General features: G+C 44.0%; 1 protein-coding gene across 1 annotated transcript in view; it reads right to left on the bottom strand.

The window, feature by feature from the left end:
- LOC122542962 (calcium-activated potassium channel subunit alpha-1-like) overlaps positions 1 to 18,804 on the bottom strand; it is a 109,033-nt gene that overhangs the window by 71,645 nt on the left and 18,584 nt on the right. Inside the window, exons 12-16 of the mRNA XM_087984288.1 lie at positions 17,360 to 17,465; positions 13,515 to 13,597; positions 10,255 to 10,324; positions 7,732 to 7,887; positions 4,903 to 5,012 (exon numbers count right to left, since the gene is read on the bottom strand). Of these exons, the coding sequence (XP_087840414.1) occupies positions 4,903 to 5,012; positions 7,732 to 7,887; positions 10,255 to 10,324; positions 13,515 to 13,597; positions 17,360 to 17,465 (525 nt within the window). The remainder of the gene's footprint in view (positions 1 to 4,902; positions 5,013 to 7,731; positions 7,888 to 10,254; positions 10,325 to 13,514; positions 13,598 to 17,359; positions 17,466 to 18,804) is intronic.

Raw genomic sequence — 18,804 nt, 5'->3', positions numbered from 1 at the left:
ATTTGGTTGACTGTTAAGTGCCCTCTGGGCAACTAGGGATGGGCAATAAATGCTGGCCTAACCAGAAACTGCCACATCCCATGAATGAATAAAACAGAAGAAGTCTTCCCAATCCCATTCATTCTCTTGCATTCCCCCCCCCTCCTCTGCGGATGCCGTGAATGTACTCCTCCTGCTTCCATACATCATGTCAGGCTGAAAAGCTTCTTCTGGTTCCAATATAACAACTGACGGGGCTGAATGGCCACGTCTAGTTTGTGTAAACTCATTGATAGTGGCACTGCCACAATTCTCCAAACCCCGTTTCATTGCTAGCATCACCATCCTTTTCCTTGGAGACATTCTGACACTAAACCAACAAACTTGGTTTCATAGTTTACTGCAATGAGCTCCCAGCCACGTTTTTCCACTACAATTACATGTTTTCCACCTCTGTGACATAACCAACATCACCCTCTCTCACTTCACTTGCTGCATAACTCCACATCTTTGCCCTGCAGGCCTGACCATTCCAGTGCCCTCCAGCTGACTGTCCACTCTGGCAACTCAAATTCATTCAAATCTTTGTACAAAACCCCTTCACCCATCACTCCATATTCACCGACATTCATAAATTTTGGCTCCAGGATAAGTAATGCTTCAATTTTAAAATTCTACTATTTGCTTTCTAACCTCCTTCATAGACTCTCCCTTCCCTATTTCTTTGACCTCCTTGAACTCCAAAGCACTCGCAAGATGCTGGCAACTTTGATCTTTTGAGCTTGTCTGATTTTAAATCTCCGATAAACATTTTGAGATTGGCTTGTGTATTCGAAGTGCTGTCGTTCTGCTCAAAACCTGCTGGTGGCAGTGCAGGATCAGAAATCTATAACTAAGCCAATGTCACCTCTACAAGGCTGTATGTTGTATTGCATTTAGCTTGGAAAAGGAACATTGGCAGGAAACTAAGGTCATGACAAATTCACCTTCATTTTGAGCCTGGGTTTGCACAACAAAGGAAGCTCAGAAGATCCGAGGGACAAAAGGACACCATGTGGCATGCTGATTCAGTGTTAGCAATGCTGCCTTACACTACCAGGATGAAGGGCTTTTGCCCAAAACGTCGATTTCGAAGCTCCTTGGATGCTGCCTGAACTGCTGTGCTCTTCCAGCACCACTAATCCAGAACCTGGTTTCCAGCAACTGCAGTCATTGTTTTTACACTACCAGGGGCCTGGATTCAAGTCCAACCTTGGGTGAATGTGTGGGGTTTTTCTGTTCTCCTTGTGTGTGTGGCTTTCCTTCGGGTGCTCTGGCTTCCTCCCACAGTCCAAAGAAGTGCAGGTTAGGTGAATTGACTGTAGAAATTGTTTGTGGTGTTTCGGGATATGTCGGCTGTAAATGCAGGGATGAGGTGGTGAGATGCTTTTCGGAGGGCTGGCATGGATTCACCTGTTTCCACCCTGTAGGCATTCTGTGATTTGCATTTGATAGTATTCAGATCCCTGGAGGTGGTAGGACAGGTTAATGGGGTCTCTCGGAAAACATACAACATACTTGCCTTTATCAGTTGTGGTGTAAATTATGAGACCAGGGAGATTACGTTGGAGCTGTACAGGACTTGAGTTCGGTCACCTTACTATAGGAAGGATTCGATTGCACTGGAAGGGGTGAATAGGAGATTTACCTGGAGTGCAGCATTTCTGCTATGAAGAGGCTGGATAAGCATGAGTTGTTTTCTTTGGAGCAGAGAAGATTGAGAGGGGACCTGATAGAGATGTATAAGATTATGAGGGGCATGGACAGGGTGAATAGAACAAAGAACATTACAGCACAGGAACAGGCTCTTCGGCCCTCCAAACCTGCATCGATCCAGATTCTCTATCTAAACCTGTCACCTATTTTCCAAGGATCTGTGTCCCTCTGCTCCCTGCCCATTCATCTATCTGGAAAAGCGCAGCAAGTCAGGCAGCATCCAAAGAGCAGGAGAATCTCCTAGAAGATTGTAACCTACTGCGAATCCTCTTGCAAGGATGCCTTCCTTGAAGAAGCTCTCTTTCTCCCATTCATCTATCTGTCTAGATACATCTTAAATGATGCTATTGTGCCTACCTCTACCACCTGTGCTGACAACACGTTCCAGGTACCCACCACCCTCTGCGTAAAGAACTTTCTACACATATCTTCCCGAGACTTTTTCCCTGTCTATACCTCTCATGATTTTGTAGACCTCAATCAGATCTCCCCTCGACCTCCGTCTTTCTAATGAAAATAATCCTAATCTACTCAACCTCTCTTCATAGCTAGCACCTTCCATACCAGGCAATATTCTCGTAAGCCGTCTCTGCACCCTCTCCAAAGCATCCACATCCTTTTGGTAATGTGGCAACCAGAACTGTATGCAGTATTCCAAATGTGGCTGAACCAAAGACCTATACAACTGTAACATGACCTGCCAACTCTTGTACTCAATACCCTGTCCACTGAAGGACAGCATGCCATATGTCTCCTTGACCACTCTATTGCCACCTTCAGGGTACAATGGACCCGAACACCCAGATCTCTCTGTACATCAATTTTCCCCAGGGCTTTTCACATTCTGTATAGTTCGCTCTTGAATTTAATCTTCCAAAATGCACACCTCGCATTTGCCTGATTGAGCTCCATCTGCCATTTCTCCACCCAACTCTCCTATCTATCTATATTCTGCTGCATTCTCTGACAGTCCCCTTCACTATCAACCTTAGTATCATCTGCAAACGTGCTCATTAGACCATCGATACCTTCCTCCAAATCAATTACGTACATCACAAACAACAGTAGTCCCAGCACAGATCGCTGTTTGAACACAGTGGTCACAGTTCTCCACTTTGAGTAACTCCCTTCCACGACTACTCTCCATCTCTTGTTGCCCAGCCAGTTCTTTATCATCTCGCTAGTACATCCTGGACCCCATGCGACATCACTTTCTCCACCAGCCTACCATGGGGAACCTTATCAAATGCCTTACTGAATACTATTTTTATGACATCTACAGCCCTTCCCTCATCAATCAACTTTGTCACTTGCTCAGAGAAAGTAGCTGTTCCCCTTAGTTGAAGGGTCAATAACAAGGGGCTATCATTTTAAAGTGAAAAGCAGGAAACTTGAGGGGATTTGAGGAAAGCAATTTTAACCAGTGGTGAACACACCGCCTGGGAGAGTAGTTGAGGTGGAAAACATCATAACCTTTAAAAAGTACTTAGACGAGTGCTTGAAGTGTCATAACATTCACGGCTATGGACCTAGTGCAGGAAAATGGGCCTAGTGTAGGTCACGGTGTATTTTTGATTGGATAGACTCAGTGGGCCAAAGGATCTCTCCTGCATTATATGATTCTAAGAACAAGGGTGATCACAGCGATTTCGGGGTGATGTTTCGGGCATAAGCCTGGATGGTAATGATCCTGCAGCCACAAGGCAGTATCCCTAGTTTTACAACTGTGAATGTTTCAACTGTGGACTTGCCCTCTTCCTGATGTTTCTAATTTGTTTCGTTGATCTCAGCATGGTGGAAGCTGTAATTGCTCAGTGTAGTTTCTGGAGAACAATGAGGAAGTCATTGAGGCACACCACTGCCCGGCTCACATTCTAGATTCACAGCCCTTTGGAGACAGGAGGGTGAGAGTCAATTCAAGAAGAAACTTGGTGCTTTCATGATGGCAAAATGTCCAAAGCACTTTGTGACCAGTGAAGTCCTTTGAAAATGTAGACTAGTCACTATTGTAATGTTGGAAATGAAAGAACTAATTTGCACACAGCAAGTTCCCACTAATGTCATAATGATCAGATTATCTTATTTTTATTGAGGGATTTTTTTGGCCATCTCATCAGAGAAGATTCCCCTGACATCCTTGCATTACTGTCATAAAATCTTTCCCAACTGCCTGAGATGGCATCCATTTCCCTATTCCTGAATCAAAATGCCAGCGTTAATGAATGACATTATGATTGCACCTTTATGCCAGTGGAGGTGTTGCATTGACAGGACAGTTACATTGCAGTGTGATATGTTCAGATACACTGTACCCATTCATAGTGTGGAATCTGGAATCTACAATGCAAGCATAAACTTCAGGAGGGAACACATGAACTTAACTGGAGATTGAATTCAGTTTCTGAGCGACCTTGAAACCTGAGCAGTGTCATTAGAAATTCACCAGGCTTTAGATCATATTGTGGAGAAAGTGAGGTCTGCAGATGCTGGAGATCAGAGCTGAAAATGTGTTGCTGGAACAGTGCAGCTGGTCAGGCAGCATCCAGGGAACAAGAGAATCGACGTTTTGGGCATAAGCCACAGGACCCTTCCTGAAGAAGTGCTTATGCCCGAAACGTCAATTCTCCTGTTCCCTGGATGCTGCCTGACCTGCTGCGCTGTTCCAGCAACACATTTTCAGCAGTTTAGATCATATTGTTACAATGGGAGAGGGTTATTGAAAGGTAGCACTCTAAGTATAATGTGGAATGTTAGGAGGAAGTGTCAGCAAGTTCTTTGGGGGACATTCCCCCTCCGTTCCACTCCAAAATTATTAGATTAGATTAGATTACATTACAGTGTGGAAACAGGCCCTTCGGCCCAACAAGTCCACACCGACCCGCCGAAGCGAAACCCACCCATACCCCTACATTTACCCCTTACCTAACACTACAGGCAATTTAGCATGGCCAATTCACCTGACCCTGCACATCTTTTTTGGACTGTGGGAGGAAACCGGAGCACCCGGAGGAAACCCACGCAGACACGGGGAGAACGTGCAAACTCCACACAGTCAGTCGCCTGAGGCGGGAATTGAACCCGGGTCTCAGGCGCTGTGAGGCAACAGTGCTAACCACTGTGCCACCGTGCCGCCCACAATGGCTGCAACAATGTTGGGAAGTCACTCACTCGCACACAGAATTAAAGGGCATGCCGACGAAGCTGTCAGACAGAAACTCGGTGTAAATCTCCTGGCTGAGTCCTTCTTTGTAGATTTCGAGCCAGTTTCCAGTTTTATGCTGCAAATGGCAAAAGCACTTATAAGCAACAGGAAAATCAAAGAGAGAAGCAAGTTTCAGGACAAAAAATACAACATTTGTGAGTGAATTCAGAGTGAATTCTCAAACTGATACTCCCACTGCAAATTTATGTTTGTAGAAAAGGATTATTCCCAATAAGACGTGTTTAAGTAGCTCATGGTTTCAAAGACTCACTCACTGGTAACTGTTCATAAGTCTTTCAAGCTAACCCACCGAAAGGATGGCAGCTGGTGACTAGTGGAGTTCCATTGGGATCAGTTTTGGGAACACAACTATTCATGTTTTACATTATCAAACTGAACAAAGTGAATCCATCTCAGCCTCTGCCAGTGGTCCCAAGTCTCACACATCCCAATCTTCAGTCAATTTGATTCACTCTGCGTGATTATCAAGAAATGGTTGGAAACACTATGGGCCCTGAAAACATTCCAACAATAGTACTGAAGTCTTGTGCTCTAGAATTTGACACTCCCTTCGCCAAGCTCTTCCAGTAAGTGTAGTTACAGCACTGGCATTTATCTGACAATACGGAACATTGCCCAGGTATGTCCTGAACACAAAAAGGACAAATCTAAACCAGATTAGCATTTATTTTGATACATTAACTGAGATGTCGTGCTGAGGCTGTAGAAGGCTCTGATCAGAATGCATTTGGAATATTATGATCAGTTTTGGGCCTCGTATCTAAGGAAGGATGCGATGGCTTTATAGGGGATCCAGAGGAGGCTGACAGCAATAATCCGAGAGATCAAGGGGTTTTCATATGAGGAGTAATTGAGAACTCTGGATCCATACAGGATGGAGTTCAGAAGGATGAGGGGAAATCTGATTGATTAGATTAGATTACTTACAGTGTGGAAACAGGCCCTTCGGCCCAAGTCCACACCGACCCGCCGAAGCGCAACCCACCCAGACCCATTCCCCTACATTTACCCCTTCACTGAACACTACAGGCAATTTAGCATGGCCAATTCACCTGACCTGCACATCTTTGGACTGTGGGAGGAAACTGGAGCGCCCGGAGGAAACCCACGCAGACACGGGGAGAATGTGCAAACTCCACACAGTCAGTCGCCTGGGGCAGGAATTGAACCCGGGTCCCTGGCGCTGTGCCACCGTGCCGCCCACGATAATGACAGAATACTGAGAAGCCAGAATAGAATGGAGATGATGTCTCCACCAGTAGGAGAAACAAGGACCCGAGGGCCTCAGAGTGAAAGGATAGTGCTTTACAACTGAGATAAGGAAGCATTTCTTCAGCCAGAGAGTGGTGAATCTGTGGAACAAAGTGCTGTGGAGGCCAAACTACTTAGTGTATTTAAGACAGAGATAGATAGGTCCTTGATTGGTAAGGGATCAAGGGTTACAGAGGGAAGGCAGTAGAATGGGGTTGAGAAACATATCAGCCATAATCAAGTGGCAGAACAAATTTGATAGGCTGAATGGTCTAATTCTGCTCCTCTTTATGGTCTTACAATGTAAAACGGACTCAATGCTCTGATATCAAAGCTGCCCCGAGCAAATTGCTGGGGAACTTGAAGAGAAGATTTATGGGTACGTTTTCCCTCTTTGCTGTGGGGTCTTCTCAGTTGTTTTTCTCTCTGTCAGGGATTGGGATGGCTGCAGAGAGGGTTAAGGAATGTCTTGTCTGAACGCTCTGATTCTTACTTGAGGAGGGGTGTTGTTGTATTGAAGGCAGTTCAGAGGAGGTTCACTAAATTGATTCCAAAGATGAGGGTTTAATTTATGAACAGAAATTGAGCAGTTTAGGCCTTTGGTCTGGAATTTTGAAGAAATAGAGGATATATAATTGTGGTGTATAAGACACTAAAGGGGATTGACAACGTAGAGATAGAAAGAATATCTCTTCATGTAGGAAAGTCATATACAGCACAGAAACAGACCCTTCGGCCCAGCGCATCCATGCCAACCAGATATCCCAACTCAATCTAGTCCCATTTACCAGCACTTGGTCCATATCCCTCTAATCCCATCCTATTCATAGATCCATCCAGATGCCTTTTAAGTGTTGCAATTGTACCAGCCTCCACCACTTCCTCTGGCAGCTCATTCCATATACGTACCACCCTCTTCATGAAAAAGTTGCCGCTTAGGTCTCTTTGATATCTTTCCCCTCTCACCCTAAGCTCTCTAGTTCTGGACTCCCCCACCCCAGGGAAAAGAGCTTGTCTATTTACTCTCTCCATGCCCCTCATGATTTCATAAACAAGAGAAACGATGAGAAATGTCCCCAGATAGAGAAGTTATAGTTTTAAAACAAAGATGAGGAGAAATTCCTTCTCCCAATGGATTGTGAATCTGTGGATTTCACTATCTCAGAATGTGATGGATGCCAGGAAATTGAGTTTTTTTTATTGTAAGTACTCAGTATAACTCCAACCAATGGAGTTTTATTTCCCTGATTCCCCTTGACTGCGATTCTTGGTTGTGCATGGTATACAGCCCTGACCTGATGTTCTCACTTTGAGCTGGTGTTTGTTGCATCAGCAAACACCTACGGTGGTTTTTCTCTGTCCTCAAGCCCTCCCATGGTCCTTCTGTACAGGCTGAGGTGATAGTTGCGCATCCTGACAACTGTCTCTAGAATTTTATTCATTCAGCTCAACACCTCACCCACAAGTCTCACGAGCTGTTCAGGGGAAGATTAGATTTGCATCTATTGGCAACTCTTTCTTACCACTACTTGGGTGTTCTTGACAAAGAGATTGGCCAACAGCGTGGAGAAGCCTGGGACGATGCAGTTTTGAGCAATAAATCCCATTTTCAACTCCGACAAGCAGATCACACTATCTCTCTTCTTCATGTCCCAGCTGGGGATGTTCTGCAAGTAGGCCTGTAATTATCATAAATCTCAATGACACAAGTACAAAAACATACTTATACAGCACTGATACAAGGTGGGTGAGATGGCATCTAGGAATATGGTTAAAAATATAGTTGTTGGAATTGAAGGATCTTGTCAATAAAGTGGGAAATGAAGGTCAAGATGGGAAGGTGGGATTTTGTTCATTTATTATTTTATTTCTCATACCTATGAATGCAGAATCCTGAAATATTTTTGAGACCGAGGTAGATAACTTTTTGATGACCAAGGTGATGAAAGATTGTCGGGTATATGCAGGAATGCAGAGTTGAGTTTAAAATCAGATCAGCTATAATTTTATTGAATGGCAGACCAGGCTTAAAGGGCTGAATGGCCTATTTTTGTTCTTTGTTTGTGTGTAGGTTTTTACTTATGTTCAGGAAATGTGGCCATTGCTGGCTAGGCTAACATTTATTACATCATTCCTGATGAAGGGCTTTTGCCCGAAATGTTGATTTTCCTGCTCCTCGGATGCTGCCTGACCTTCTGTGCTTTTCCAGCACCACTCTAATCTAGACTCTGATCTCCAGCATCTGCAGACCTCAGTTTTGCATTACATTTATTACATGGCCGTTACTGGCTGGACGAACATTAATTGACCTAGAATAGGTAGTGGTGAACTGCTGCAGTCCGTGCAGTGCTGGTATACCCATAGTTCTGTTAGAGAGGCAGTTTCAGGATCTTGACCCAGTGACACTCATAGAATGGCAATATATTTCTAAGTCAGGATGGTGAGTAGCTTGAAGGGGAACTTGCAGAGGGTGGTGTTCCATGTATCTGCTGCTCTTGTCCTTCTCAATGATAGAGGACCCAGGTTTGGAAGATGCTGTCAAAGGAACCTTGGTGACTTACTGCAATGCATCTTGTAGATGGTACACACTGCTGTCGCTAGGTGGTGATGGTGGAGGAGTGAAGCTTTGTGGATATGATCCCAGTGAGTAGATTGCTTTATTCCACAAGGCGTCAAGTTTCTTGAGTGGTCACAAAGCTGATTTCTTATTTCTCAAAGCTGTTCCTTTTCTCAAGAATACTGTGCCCTTGATTTTTTTTCAGAGGTGTCGTAAAACTCTCCCAGCACCGAGGTGACTAGTTTGGTACAGAAATGAAAAAGGATTTTGAGAGGCCTTTTGTTTATAGGTAAACAGATGAGACTTCAGGCCAAAGTGGTCATGTTTTAGAAGTGACCTGCATAATGAAAGGGGAGTGGTCAGCTCTCTAGCTGAGCACTTCAGTACAGAACTAGTTAGACGTTCAGCAGTGGACTGTGTGAACAGGCTGCAAAAAACTCTCTCTCTCCTTCTGCCCTTTGAACTTCAACCTGTAAGCATTTGTTCCATTTTTTACTGTGTTTTTGAAGGGGTTGTGCTTATTGGGACTATAATTAAGTCTAGTTTAGATAGACTGAGTTCTGTAAGGGTTATTTATTCTGTGGACATGCTTTGGGGAGTCAGGAGGTGAGTTACTCACTCCAGGATTTCTAGACTCTGACCTGCTATTGTAGCCACTGTGTTTAAGTGGCAAGTCAATTTTAGTTTCTGGTCACTGGTAGCCCCAGGGACTTGTTTAGTTGGTTCAGGAAAATGGTGGAAAGTGGATTACTGAGATTGAGCAATGTAAAATTTGCTGTGATACAAAGCTTTTTATGAATGTAGGACATCCCAAAATTATTGAGGTACTTGTGATGTGTTGCCACTTTGAATAGGAAATGGCAAAATCACAAAAGGTTAAAGGACTGGTATGGTCAGGAGTGAGGACTGTCAAGAAATACATGTTTGACGTCATGCTATTGGATTATTTACAAACACACAACAGGGCAGACAGAGCCTCATTGTAATTATCTTATCTGAATGCCAGTAGGAATGTAAACCTCGTTTGTGAACACAAGTCCTTGGGAAACGATCTTCTACTATTGAGCAGTTAACTCAGTTCACTGGATAGCTGGTTTATGATGAGGAGTGATGCTAACAGTGTGGATGCAATTCCTGCACCGGCTGAGTGCACCACGAAGGACTCTTGTTCTCAACTTCTCCCCTTTCCTGAAGTGTGATGACCCTCAGGTCAAACCACTACCAGTCGTGTGTCTCTGCAATGAGACAGCAGTTCTGATAGTTGACGTTGGTGACTTAATGTTTTACTATCTGAGGTACCAGAGTGGTCTTACTGAGGTATGTCTTAAACAGTGAGTTAGAGGTCATGCAAAATGAGGCAAAATGGTGGGGGATTCCTGATTGTTCCCTTTTCCCAAAAATGATTCTGATTTTATAAGACATCACACAACGTGTCAGAGTGAGACCACCAGAGTCAAATTCTCAGCCCTCCAGCAATGACCTGGCTTACCTTGCTGTGGTATTGCAGTACCTGGGCAATCACTCTTATTTCAGGACAGTACTGCTTGACGGCTATTGCCCTACAACCAGGAAGGAAAGAAAAATGTTATAAGCAGTTAAAGATGAAGACACTTGACAGCTGTTAGACAAGTGGATCATTGCACATCTGCCAAGACACAGTTACTGTTGGTAGTTTGGGATGAAGAATTGGAGTGATTGTACTGTGGGAAATAACCAACAGGATATGAAAGAGATAGACTTCTAAGAGAGAATTCATGGAATAGAGAAAGGGAGTTCTGGGAATGAGGGGATGGCGTTCAATGAGAGAGTTCGAGGAATAGAGGGATGTGGTTTGATGGGACAGTAAGGGAACTGAAGGGATTGGCTTTGCTGATAGACATATCTGCTTTGAAGGATGGAATAGTCTTTTGTCATATCTTATTTTTCATATATTTCTACATCAGCCAATAATGTATGACATTTTTTGTGAAAACTGCTTGAGCAAGATGTTAAATTTCCCAATTGACCTGTCTTAGGGCTTTACATCTCCAGTCCTTCACCTGGACTGTCACAGCCTGTTTTTGGATTGTAGGATACCAGTCCCTCATGAATTGTTGGCTGAATTTCCACTTGTGTCATTCATACAACCTGGTAACAACTGATGGGAGGAATCCACACCTCGTTTGTTCCTGAATGACTGAGCTATCTGAGCCACATTGCCCCTGAAAACAGAATTGTGACTAGAACCCGAAAAAGCAGCTACTTTGAGGGAGAATTTGTAGCTGAGAGAGGTGAGAATTATGATGACAACTGCTCAGATCAGAAAATGCATATCACAGCCAAAGAAATGCCCTTTGAAACTAACGGTGTAATGTAAATAATGCAGCTACCAATTTGTGTACAGCAAGTTCCCACCAATAGCTGTGTGGTAATGACCAGAAAAAAATGTGTTCTTGATAGTTATAGAGTCATAGAGATGTACAGCATGAAAACAGACCCTTCAGTCCAACCTGTCCATGCCAACCAGATATCCCAACCCAATCTAGTCCCACCTACCAGAAGTGCACACAATATTCCAACAGTGGCCTAACCAATGTCCTGTACAGCTGCAACATGACCTCCCAACTCCTGTACTCAATACTCTGACCAATAAAGGAAAGCATACCAAATGCCTTCTTCACTATCCTATCTACCTGCGACTCCACTTTCAAAAAGCTATGAACCTGCACTCCAAGGTTGTCTTTGTTCAGCAACACTCCCGAGGACCTTACCATTAAGTGTATAAGTCCTGCTAAGATTTGCTTTCCCAAAATGCAGCACCTCGCATTTATCTGAATTAAACTCCATCTGCTACTTCTCAGCCCATTGGCCCAGCTGGTCCAGATCCTGTTGTAATCTGAGGTAACCCTCTTCGCTGTCCACTACACCTCCAATTTTGGTGTCATCGGCAAACTTCCTAACTGTACCTCTTATGCTCACATCCAAATCATTTAGGTAAATGACAAAAAGTAGAGGGCCCAGCACCGATCCTTGTGGCACTCCACGGGTCACAGGCCTCCAGTCTGAAAAACAACCCTCCACCACCACTCTCTGTCTTCTACCTTTGAGCCAGTTCTGTATCCAAATGGCTAGTTCTCCCTGTATTCCATGAGATCTAACCTTGCTAATCAGTCTCCCATGGGGAACCTTGTCGAACACCTTACTGAAGTCCATGTAGATCACATCTACTGCTCTGCCCTCATCAATCCTCTTTGTTACTTCTTCAAAAAACTCAATCAAGTTTGTGTGACGTGATTTCCCACGCACAAAGCCATGTTGACTATCCCTAATCAGTCCTTGCCTTTCCAAATACATGTACATCCTGTCCCTCAGGATTCCCTCCAATAACTTGCCCACCACCAACGTCAGGCTCACCGGTCTATAGTTCCCTGGCTTGTCTTTACCGCCCTTCTTAAACAGTGGCACCACGTTTGCCAACCTCCAGTCTTCTGGCACCTCACTTGTGACTATCGATGATACAAATTTCTCAGCGAGGGGCCCAGCAATCACTTCTCTCGCTTCCCACAGATATGTTCGTTATTGTCCAGGACACAAGAGAGAACTGCCTCTCTATTTTGCCAACAGTGTATGTGACTAAAACAGCCCATTGACCCAATTTATCAAGATCTTTTTGTAATCTTTGATAACCTTCATCACTATCCACGACACCAATTCTGGTGTCATGCACAAACTTATTAACCATGCCTCCTAGATTCTCATCCAAATTGTTTCTATAAATTACAAACAAAAGTGGAGCCAGTACTATGCCCTGGATTGGCTGGGACACTTTTCCCAGGATCATAGAAGACTGATGGGGGAGCCTTATTGAGATGTTAAAATCATGAGGGGTACAGATAAGGTAAATAGCAAGGGTCTTTTCCGTGGTTGGGTGAGTTCAAAACGAGAGGGTATATTTTTAAGGTGAGAGGAGAGAATTTTAAAAAGCACATGAGGGGCAACTTTTTACACAGAGTGATTCATGTGTGGAATGAACTGCCAGAGAAAGTGGATGCTGATACAGTTACAATGTTTAAAAGGTATTTGGATAAATACATGACTAGGAAAGCTTTGGAGGGAGTGTGGTGCTGGAAAAGCACAGCAGATCAGGCAGCATCTGAGGAGCAGGAGAATCGACGTTTCGGGCAAAAGCCCTTCGTCAGGAATGGAGGGCTTTTGCCCGAAACATCGATTCTCCTGCTCCTCAGGTGCTGCCTGACCTGCTGTGCTTTTCCAGCACCACAGTCAAGACACTAATCTCCAGCATCTGCAGTCCTCACTTTCTCCCAGGTTTGGAAGGATACAGGCAGGTGGGACTATTTAATTTGAAGGGTCTGTTTTATGGCTCTACAAGTCTAATTCATGTGGAAAGATGGGCACAGGAAAAAATGTAAGTCACATCAAAGATCAGCTCAGAGCAAACAGCAGGAATGCTTTTCTTTGGGCAATACATCTTTGGATGAGACAAGAAACTACGACCTTGCCCCATTGTTCACACAGAACCAAAAGACTCCATGACACCCTTCAAATGAAGACAGCAGAGCTCTCCCAGACATCCTGACCAACAATTCTTCCTCCACTAATTTTCATCAGAAATAATCTCATTGAGTCAGCTGAAATGTTTGGTACAGATTGTACTGCTGAGTAAAGCCATTGCCTTCTGGTGATGTGCTCAGAGGAGTCAGGGTTCTGCATCAGTGCAGCTTGACCTGCCTTTCCACACCCAATTCCTACCTCATGATATTTGCAGAATCTTCCGCTTCAGGATTCAGGCAGTTTTTGTCTGCCAAAATTAGACAGGCATCTGCATTGTCCGGCTACAGAGGGAAAAGAATTCATTCATACAAAATAGGAAATATAAATAGAACAAACTCTTCACTTCTTGCTATTGCCAAGAAATAATCATCATTTTCTTCCATCCCTTTCACGAAGCCATGCCGTTAAGAACTATTCCCTTAAAAATTATTGGAAATCTAAAATAGATAATCACATTGATCACATTTGTCTGAGAGTCCAATCAGATCCAGAGAGGCTTAAGCAACAAATGCATAATTATCTTGCCACAAATGTTCTCAGGAGCCATGATATTAAAGCACTGCTCAGTAAATTCCTGTTGAGGAAGTATCTGACCTTGAAGCTTCAGCCATCATGGGGCAGGCTTGGGAAGTGAGAGGCCTTTTGGTGACCATTAATTTTGTTTTTCTGTTTGGACCGAGGGTACTGACCAAGAGGAGTAGGATGGGCCAGAGAGGTCTCCTAATAAGTCAATTTGGCTACATTCTGTCAAAAATCAATGACCTTGCCAGACCACTCATCTCTTGGCTTATCTTTTCATGGCATTGTCCAGCATTGGGATGGTAAAAGATTCGGTTACAAATGGAGGTTTAGGAGGAGGTGGATGATAAATTCACTGCTTTGGACAGTAACGAGCTTGAGCTTCAGAGGAAGAGGTGAGGTAAGGACCCTTTCACCAGGATCAGTATCATTTAAAGGAACAGGTGAGGTGAGGACCCTTACAGAAAAGCATATAGACTGAGAGCTCTGAGCGTGAGTTGGAATGAATTTAGACAAGAACAATAGTGTTTAAGTGGGACTAAGGGGAAAGTAAACCAGAGATCCATATTCTGCTGAGTGAGAGTATGCCTGGGGCCCTCAGACCAATGATTTGCACATCCTGTATGATATGAGAAATCCTAAACACTCATGGCAGCCTGGATGACCATGAACAGGAGGTATCTCTGGCTGGAGCACTCATTTAGCAGCTAGAGTGCATTAGACAGCATGTTTCAGGATATGGTCATCCCACAGCTTAAGGAAGTATAGGTACAAGCAGAGAGGGAATGGACTAGCGGCATACAGAAGAAGGGGACCAGGCAGGTTGTGAGGAAACCCCCTCACACAGTATTTTTCAGCCTTGGAAAGTCAGAGTGAGAATTCTCTGTGAAACAAGCCAGAGCCAAGGGCATGGTAATGTGGGTGGCTTTAAAAACCACCACTGCCACTTGGGCAGATAGCTTTTTATGCTGCAGCTTGTTCGGGATGTGCCATGTTTCAGTCCAACACAACAAACTGGATTTGCTTCTTGGAAATTTATTTAAGGGTAGCTCAGTGGTTAGCACTGCTGCCTCACAGCACCAGAGACCCGGGTTCAATTCCAGCCTCAGACGACTGTCTGTGTGGAGTTTGCACATTCTCCCTGGGTCTATGTGGATTTCCTCCGGGTGCTCCAATTTTCCTCCAAAATCCAAAGATGTGCACGTTAGGTAAATTGGCCATGCTAAACTGAGAAGGGCTCATGCCCAAAACATCGATTCTCCTGCTCCTTGGATGCTGCCTGACCTGCTGCGCTTTTCCAGCAAAACATTTTCAGCTCTGATCTCCAGCATCTGCAGCCCTCACTTTCTCCATGCTAAATTGTCTATAGTGTTCAGGCATGAGTAGGTTAGGTGCATTGGTCAGGGGCAAATGTAGAGTCATAGGGTAGGGGAATGGGTCTAGGTGGGTTACTCTTCAGAGGGTCGATGTGGACTTGTTGAGCTGAAGGGCCTGGTTCCTCACTGTCATCTAATCTAAAAAGTGGGAAAGGATGACAGCGGCAGAGGGTTTGTGAGTGAGAGGAGTACACAGGCATTTTCATGGGTGTAGATGTAGCCCCAGGATGGGACATTGCCTCCTGGAGGCCAGGGTCAGGATATCATGGAATACCTGCTGGGCATTCTGAAAGGGGAGGTTGAACAGCCCGAAATTGGACCAACGACTTCGGAAGAATAGGAAATGAGATCCTGCAAGCAGGCATTACGAGTTCGGTAGAAAATTGGAAAAAAAGGACTTCAGATAGTAATGTTTACATTAGTTTTGATGCCAAGCAGCAGTGAATATTGGATGAGGGGGATATTGCTGAAGGGAGGGCCTTAGATTCCTCAGGCAAAGGTTCTGGCAAAGGTGAGAACTTTACAAAATGGATGAGTTCCATCTGAACAGGACCAGGACCAACACTGCGAGGAGGTTTGTTAATGCTGCTTGATGAATTTAAACTAGACTGCCAAGGGAACGATATCGTGACAAGTAGTTCTGAGAGGAGAGAATCTGAGATGGAATTAGATATTACATGCGAGTGAGTCTCGAAGGCAGAGGGGACATAGGTCAGATCAGAAAGGAGTGAGTTTAGCAAAGTGAAATGGAGTATATTTTAATGCAAGGAGCCTGAGGAATAAGACAGATGAGCTGAGCATACAGATAGGCACATGGGAGTATGGTATCAAAGGTATAATTGAGATTTAGCTGAAAGTTCGGCAGGTTTGGTAACTCACTATTCCTAATTATTGGGTATTCAGATGAGATAGAAAATGGAATAAAAGAGAAGGAGAATTGCAATACTGATGAAGGAATTAATTATTGACAATTGATCAGTGGAGGAATCAAGGGTTAGGGGGAAAAGGTGAGAAAATGGATGTGTGGAGTGCAGGAAAAGGTATGATCCTATGGAAAGGTGGAGAAGGCTTGAAGGGTCAGATGGCCTACTCCTGCTCCTAGTTCTTATGTTCTTAACTGGGACAGATTTAAGGAGAAAAGGCAGGGAGGGAGCTAAATTCTTAAATTCCTTCCAGGAGAACATTTTTAGCCAGTACTTAGAGAGCCCAAAGAGGAGAGGGGCAGCTCTAGACCTAATCTTTGGGAATGAGCCCAGGCAGGTAAAACGTGAATCTGTAGGGGAGCAGTTTGGAGATAGTGACCATAACTCATATTTAGGATAGTATGGAAAAGGATAAGGAGAAGCTGGGAATAAAAGCTCCCAAGTGGGGAAAGGCGGTCTGGGAGTAGCCAGTTGTAGATAAAACTGTGTCAGAGCAGCAGGAGACATTCAAGGGGTGAAAGACATAGCGTGGGACCTGGATTGATGAACCCTGGGGTCATGGGACATAATGGTAGGGATTAAGAAACTGGAGAAGCCTGTGGCAGGTATTGAGAGCAGGGTCTCTGGAGGAGTATGAAAGGGCTAGGAGGAGCTTTAAAAGGAAATTAGGAAAGCAGACTGCAGGAATAAGCACTGGCCGATAGAATGATAGAAAACTCAAGGATCTTTAAAAATATATAACAAGCCACTAAAAAAGGTGTATGCAGGAGCGGCCCTGAGGATTTAAATACTGAAGGTTTGAAACTGATGCCTTTGTATTATCCAAGAATACTGTCTGTCATAGTCCGAAGGTTGTTGCAGCTCTACTTTAATTCCTCATTCCTGGAAAAGATCGCGACTCAACAAAGAACAACTGCTGTGTTAATATAGCCCTTTTTCTATGGTGTTAGATCAAAGGTGTAGGACCCCAAAATGAATATGGCTAACCACAAGGCGTTGCCAAGAGACCAGACAACGGGTGTGATGATTTCCTCAACAGAGTCACCTACAATGAGAAACCTGCTATGGGTACCTCAGCATGCAATACTTTGTTGCAGTCAGGAGATCAGATCAGGGGATGTTTTTTTCATGGTAGATTAACCCAAATAAATAGAGGAGTGGCAACTGAGTGCACTTCAGCCTCTGTCTTATCTCCTTAACACAAGCAGCATCTTAACGTTCTTACCCGAATCCTGTCCAAATCACTGGGGCTGAGTACTGATCCTTGGAAAAACTTCATCTGAGTTGTGTGTCGTTTGAACAAGGCCTGAAGCTCAAGGCCAGGGTTAAAGCTGTAAGGAAGCAAGGCAGGCATGTTCATTGAGAAGACATTTCTGTAAACCAAGATTAGATTGTCATGTGATTCCCAGTTTCCTGCTGAGTCCTCGGATACATGTGGAGGTAGCAGCATCTGTCATTTCAATCCCACAAATTGACCAAAGTGAAAATGAAGTCCTCTCTTTAAAAACTTAAGAACTTGGAGCATAAGGAGGCTATTCGGCGCCTTCAGCCTGCTCTGCTATTTAATATGATCTCATCTCGCCTCAACACCACCTTCCTGCCCGGTCTCCATAACCCTTCAACCCATTATTAATTAAATACCTGGCTCTGTAATTAGTGTCAATCAACCAGGTTCATTTCAAGCCTATAAGCAGCGGTAAGAGCTGAAAATGTGGTGCTGGAAAAGCACAGCAGGTCAGGCAGCATCCAAGGAACAGGAGAATCGACGTTTCGGGCATAAGCCCTGCTTCAAGAATGGGCTTATGCCCAAAACGTCGATTCTCCTGTTCCTTGGATGCTGCCTGACCTGCGCTTTTCCAGCACCACATTTTCAGCTCTGATCTCCAGCATCTGCAGTCCTCACTTTCTCCTATAAGCAGCGGTAAGTTTAAAGTCTATCCAAGTGATTCTGCAGTTCAGATACACAGGCAGAGTTCTGGGTCTTTCCCTTTTCATACTTCTTTACCGGGGAGCATTTTCTGGCTGGGTTCGCATTTATTGTCCATGTGGTGGTGGTGTGTTCTCTTTTTGAACCACTGTAACTCAAGTGGGAACTACATGTTGTTATGAAATTGAAAGCATGTACAGTACCTTTAAGAAAGAATGCTGTTTGAACTGAGAGCTTACAAACCCCTGTGATAAGACTGGATGGCAGTCCCAAAGTGTACTGGAAAATTGAAAATAGGTAACATTTGGCTGTGAAATGGATATCTGAGTTGGTTGCTGTTTTGTACAATAATCCGAATTTAACCGATCAGTTTAAATTATGCCCCAGGATACTAAAACCCAATTGAGTTTGAATTTATTGTTTTGCCAACATCGAACTGATGAGACGATCTGATATTGGAGATATAAGAATGCGACCATTTTGAAAATTGGAGACAGAGCAACGGCCATCGAGAGAGATTCAAGAAATGAGGAAATATTCTCTATCAGAGGGATCTTTTCATATGAAATTTATTCGCAATAAAGAGAAAGAAGACGACCCAGGGAGATCTCCAGCCAGAAAATGACAGCAGCTTTGAAATAAAGTTGCTGTAATTTATTAAGTGTCTTATTGGAACACTATATTGTTATAGAGTTGGAGACAGATAATAAACAGTTTCGAGAAAAAGGGGCTTCGAGTTGTGA

This window comes from Chiloscyllium plagiosum, unplaced genomic scaffold (genome assembly GCF_037043375.1).
Source record: "Chiloscyllium plagiosum isolate Xiang-an unplaced genomic scaffold, Cpla_swu_hap1 HiC_scaffold_48, whole genome shotgun sequence".
Lineage (NCBI taxonomy): Eukaryota > Metazoa > Chordata > Chondrichthyes > Orectolobiformes > Hemiscylliidae > Chiloscyllium > Chiloscyllium plagiosum.
Note: the sequence above shows the minus strand (reverse complement) of the source record. Positions and strands in the feature narration are given on the sequence as shown.